The 5,581-nt window shown below is 33.3% G+C and overlaps 1 protein-coding gene across 1 annotated transcript; it reads left to right on the top strand.

Moving 5' to 3' along the window:
* The first annotated feature begins 3,681 nt into the window (after positions 1 to 3,681).
* On the top strand, positions 3,682 to 5,277 carry LOC108945647 (protein RADIALIS-like 1). The gene is made up of 2 exons (XM_018771735.3): positions 3,682 to 4,010; positions 4,905 to 5,277. Exon 1 carries the CDS (start codon positions 3,754 to 3,756, stop codon positions 3,997 to 3,999), a length of 246 nt encoding a protein of 81 aa, XP_018627251.1. The 5' UTR covers positions 3,682 to 3,753; the 3' UTR covers positions 4,000 to 4,010; positions 4,905 to 5,277.
* The last annotated feature ends 304 nt before the right edge of the window (positions 5,278 to 5,581 follow it).

Here is a 5,581-nt window from a genome sequence, read left to right as displayed (position 1 = left end):
GTGCCATGTTATCTTTTGATGATGCAACAAACTTAATGATAAGAACCATATGTGGAACCTGTTACACATCCTCAAAGTGCTCAGGAATAACAAGTCTCAAGTTGGGCATAAGTTCCAACAATCAGAGTCAAAGAGACGACAGAGGGAACAGATATACATCAGTTCCCTTGCTGACTGTACCAGTCAACTGCCCATAGTTGTAAAGTTGCTGCAAATGTTCCTCTGCACACACGCAATAATGTGACCAGTGCAGCAACCACCTTGTAAGATATGCTTTGTACCGGATATTGCTTGCATCATCCAAGTGACATCACTTGGATATTATTAACATGAAGCAATGAAGAAAACATACACTTGCACATCCGAGAATTAATCAAGTTCTCTCTCAAGTGTGTTGTCATTTTGCAAGTGACTTCCAGGCTTCAAGAACAAAGAACAACATAACGAAGGACAAGTTTCCAGCATTGTGTTATTATATGTCCTTAGTTATGTTGTACCTTTGTTAGAGTGAGTTACGTGTAATTCCTACTTAGCTTAGCTAGAAGTATTGTGTAGGAAACCAATTGTAAAACAATAGACCTTGTGTTTGTGTCCTGGCAAAAGTTAGTCGAGTTGTGAGCTTTGTAATAGAGTTATTACAAGTGAGTGAGGGATTAAGAGTAAAATTCCTAAGTTACAATAGGTTGTAATCTAAAGTTGCTCGGTTAATAAAGTTGAAATCCTACGAGTGTAGGTCGTGATTTTTAATCTTATAAGCTGGGCATTTTTCACGCAAAATTGTGCTGTGTTATTTACTTATCTCTCTTTATGTGTGTTCTGTGGAAACTGATAGAGAACCTGATTCTCTATACAGTTTGACGGTCCTAAGTTTGTATCAGACTTATTCAGAGGAATATGATACAAACGTATATATATTATTATTGCAATCCTTTATTCCATACCGCTAGAAATGATTAGCACCACACGATATATAACCTGAACCAAACTAAATAATTGACTAATTAAGTAAGCTGCCATACATCTTAATTTGTGAATAGGGGCGGAGGTAGAGTTTGGTAGCTGGATTTATTCGAGCCCTAGTGTTTTCTAAGTGAAATATAAATTTATACGTAAAAATTCATAAAATTGAGATCTGAACCCATAATTTTAAAATAACAGTAGGTTCAATACTATAAACCTTAAAAGTTAAACACATAGAATCTAAATCTTGAATGAGATTCAAGCAGCCTAATCCAGAATCAAAATCATACAAGTGTCGTAATTTTTACTGGAAATAGATGTTATGCAGATTTGAAAGGAGGAACTTTGTGTAAATAGTGCAAATGCAATCAGAGGATCATGTCTGGTAGCTATAAGATACAAGAACAAGTAAAAGGAAATCATCAATCTTCACAATGAATGAAGCACGCTTCCTTTTGTTTTCCACATATTTATAATTATGAAATCTTGTACTGGTCTAGCTTAAAAACACTAGGACTCAGGATTCATAGGGTCCAATAATCCATTTTTGCTAAGTAGTAGGTCACACGTGTTAACCATTTCAGGTGATTAAAACATAACACCATCATTGTACGGATGAAACAAGTGGTGGTCATCTTTTAGGAAATTGGAACGTTGTTTCTAGACAAAGTATACAAACAAAATATTGTACACAAAAGATCATATCTCTTCTGTCTGCATCAAAGAAAAGATAAGAGCATAGTATAGACGCCCAGAAAGGCCAGCTCTAGCTCTAGCTAGTAAAACAAAAGAGTAGGATAGTGCACCCTCGTGAAATCTTTTGACAGTCATAAAATTTTAAAAAGTAAAAACGATTGTTGAGTCTCATTGTCTAAAACAAAATATTTGTACTATACTAAGATATCTTTTGAATCTTATCATTTTAAATAGGTCATGTGAAATACTATTAGAATTAAAGAGTTAGTAAATATAAAAAATATTATTTTTTGAAATAAACTAAAAAGGAAAATAAAACACAACTTCAAACAGAGGAGTCTAGTTCGGGTATAATTAGAGAAATTTTGGCAATAACACTCTAGTGATGAGATTTCTGTGCTGATTTTTTGGTCAAATGGCAATATGGCATGCTTATTCATAAAGGGACTAACATAAAAATATTAGGTGCATCTAATTACTATAATAGAATTATTAGGCAATCCCAATAAACCAACCATGTGACTAAATCTAATAGGATAACGTTAGTAATTATATGCCATATGTGGGAAGAAAAGGACTAGTAAAATCTTAATTAGGTTTAGACTATGAAGTGGATTATGTGACTTTTAATACTCCCTTTAGTATTATATCCGTTTAGTTTTGAGCAAAAACTAGTGCAAGGAAAGAGCTTTAACAGAAAGCTTTATGACATTTCCTTTCTATTCAAGCAGATATAACAAAAAGGGTGCAATGAAAGAAAATGTTCTATGTACCTAAGACGGATTCATGATTTGAGGCTTATGAATTTCTACCGTAATTTCAAATTAATATACAATAATAACTTAGTTCACAATTAGATATTTACAAATATTTAGTGAATTTTTTAATATAAATATAAGGTCTACGCAAGAGTTATTGTGTTCCCGAGAACTCGTATTCAATGCTCTAGGTCCGCCCCTATACGTACGCAATGTCAATTAGTCAGGATTAAATTGTAGTTATGTCAATACATTTACTCCAATAGTTGAACTGCTGGTGCCTTTTATTTCAACTGCATCTTATATAATACTGGACTTATATTAAGATGAACTTAGCTGAAGTAATAACAATCGTGATAATTCATATAACCGACTCTAATAACTTAGTTAAGATCGAAGTATAGTAATTGTTATTATTATTTTTCCTTTCAGATTTAAGTGAAGCAAAAGAAGGGACTCATCCATAAAACTACTTCTGTGGGATATAACTGAAAAATACTAATTCTCTATGCTCATGCATAGGGATGGCAAACGGGAGGGTTGGGTCGGGTCGGATTATATATGAGAGGATAAAAAATGAGTGATGTAAAAACGGATAAATTATCCGACCCGACCCATATATAATACGGATAAAGAACGAGTTAACTGACAGATAATATGGATATTCATATTATTTATGACTTCTTAAATATGATCACTTTTGGGAGAATTCCTAGTCTCCCAAGTTTGAAGAACTCCCAATTTGAGGCTTTACAAATGTAAAAGTTAAATCCATAGTTATCCATTGGCTAAATGGATAATATGGTTATTATCCATATTTGACTTCATTTTTAAAAAGTTCATTGTCTAACCCATTTTTTAATGAATAACATGTGTGAATAATTATTTTCCTTTAACCATTTTGCTACCACGACTCATACATAATTGCATATGCTTTATCAGGGACGGAGCTTATAGTTCTGCTTATGGGCTAATACCTTTAATTCAGACCTTGTATTCGTGCTATAAAATTCACTTACTATGTATAAACATTTATCCAAAACTCAATAAATTACGTTTTTAGTATCGAGTAATCATAAATTCAAAATCTTAGCTCAATGTGCTTGCTCTAGCATTCTTAGTCGTGTTCCTCTTGTGGCTCCTAGGAAGACAAATCACTAAATTCTTGGAATAACTTTCTAGACCCCACACTCCTTCCCCCACTGGCCCACTCCTCTAATTCTGGAGCCTATATAAGAAGGAGGCCTTTGCCACTTCAATTGCACAAACTCAGCTCTTCACTAGCTTAATAAATTAAGTAGTAGTCTCTTTTAGCATAAAAAAAAAGGCGTCGAGTTCAATGTCTAGTTCTCAAGCCCAAGGATCATGGACTGCAAAGCAAAACAAGGCATTTGAGAAGGCATTGGCAGTGTATGACAAAGACACTCCTGACCGTTGGTCCAACGTTGCCAAAGCCGTAGGAGGAGGCAAAACAGCTGCAGAAGTGAAACGACATTATGAAATACTTGTCCATGATATCATGTTTATTGAGAATGGTGGGGTTCCCTTCCCCATCTACACTGGAGGAGGCACTACTAATAATTAGCATCAACTAAGGTATGCCATTAATTAATTGCCTTTACTATGATAAAATCAAGATTGATTATTTCATGCCATAATATAGAGAGTTACTTGTTATATTTACTAATGAGAGGCAGTAAGATGTACTCGATAGAATAGTGGAGGGATATGGAAATTGGAAGTTGACTTTTTTCGGACACCACCATTATAAGAAAACAATAATTTTATATTGTTCGTTAATTAGCTATAGCAACTTTCTTTCTTTCTTTGAGCTTAGAAATGACTATTGCTGCGAACTCACATAGACAAATTAAGTTTAATACTTCAAACCTGTAGCAGACGAGGAAAAAAAAAATCTAAATCGAGTTTCAAGCAAGCAAGGTAGATATCGTCCAACTCCTTCTATGAAGTAATCGCGGCAGGGTCAGGGGGTTACATATTAGGAAACAATACTGTTGTTATTATATTGCACGTTTTAAATTAATTAAGGAGAATCTGCACAGTGTAGCCAATCCCCAACATAATAGAAGGAGAATGTATATTTTATATTCATGTATAATATACATAATCGGAGTATATTTTATATATATTTGGGTATCGATTTTAATTATATTTGCTCGACCGGACAAATGTGTTAAAAGCTGATGGAGTACTACTTAAGGAAACAAAGATTTTTGTCTTTCTTGACGGGGTACATCCTATATTCATCAGAAATTGGGAATGTAAAAGTAGAAACTGCAAGGCATTCGTTTTCTCCTTCGTAAAAATAATACTCTCTGTTAATACCTATATTCTTCCTAGAGCTATTCGTGTATCTCGTTGTATATATGATTCAAATATTCTCCATGTATACTAAGTAAATATTTTTTTAGTCCAAGCTAAGTATCGAAATAGCAATTGTTAACGTTTCTCGTTGGATATATGATGCAGGATGCAAATCTTTGGCTCCAACAAGTAATGAGACGAAGAAAACATGCAGCCTTACCTACGGTTACACCGCATTTGCTTGCAAGAAAAAAAATTCAGAGCATTTTCTATTAAAAAATCTAAGTGAAGTGTATATTAATTTCGTTTATTCAAGTTATAAGTAGTAGTATTTGTGCTACTGTTATGAATTTCATGCAATGTACTATCTGAAGGAAGCATTTGAACTTTCACTCTACTTTGTAATATCCATGTTCTCTCTCTACATAAGCAGAGGCAGATCTAGAATTTGAAGGTTCCGGTGCCATATTATTTTATATATAGATGTATTATTATTTATACGGTCCAAATAGGATAAATATTTAGTCGATTTGATCAACTTTGTGCTTCGGTTCGAGCTATTCTTCTTTTCGATTTATATAGATAAATATATCGAACGAAATAAATTATGACAACTTAGCGCACATCATAAAATTTTCAGCAATAATATCAATATTATAAAATTTCTTCTACATGAAAGGTACAAAAAGACAACCACTTCTTTCCTCTTTGACACCTGAAAATATCTTTCAATTAACAAAATACTACCATAATCATCAGATGGTCACTACAACTAATAACTAAGACATACATAATTCTTTCATCCTCGAATAAACAAAAACATACATATACATCGTTCATTT

The sequence above is a fragment of the Nicotiana tomentosiformis genome, chromosome 1 (genome assembly GCF_000390325.3).
Source record: "Nicotiana tomentosiformis chromosome 1, ASM39032v3, whole genome shotgun sequence".
Lineage (NCBI taxonomy): Eukaryota > Viridiplantae > Streptophyta > Magnoliopsida > Solanales > Solanaceae > Nicotiana > Nicotiana tomentosiformis.
This window is presented reverse-complemented; position numbering and strand designations above follow the sequence as displayed.

Bases quoted from the DNA above. Each gene is read 5' to 3' on its own strand.
- LOC108945647 (XM_018771735.3), top strand. From the start codon at position 3,754: ATGTCTAGTTCTCAAGCCCAAGGATCATGGACTGCAAAGCAAAACAAG.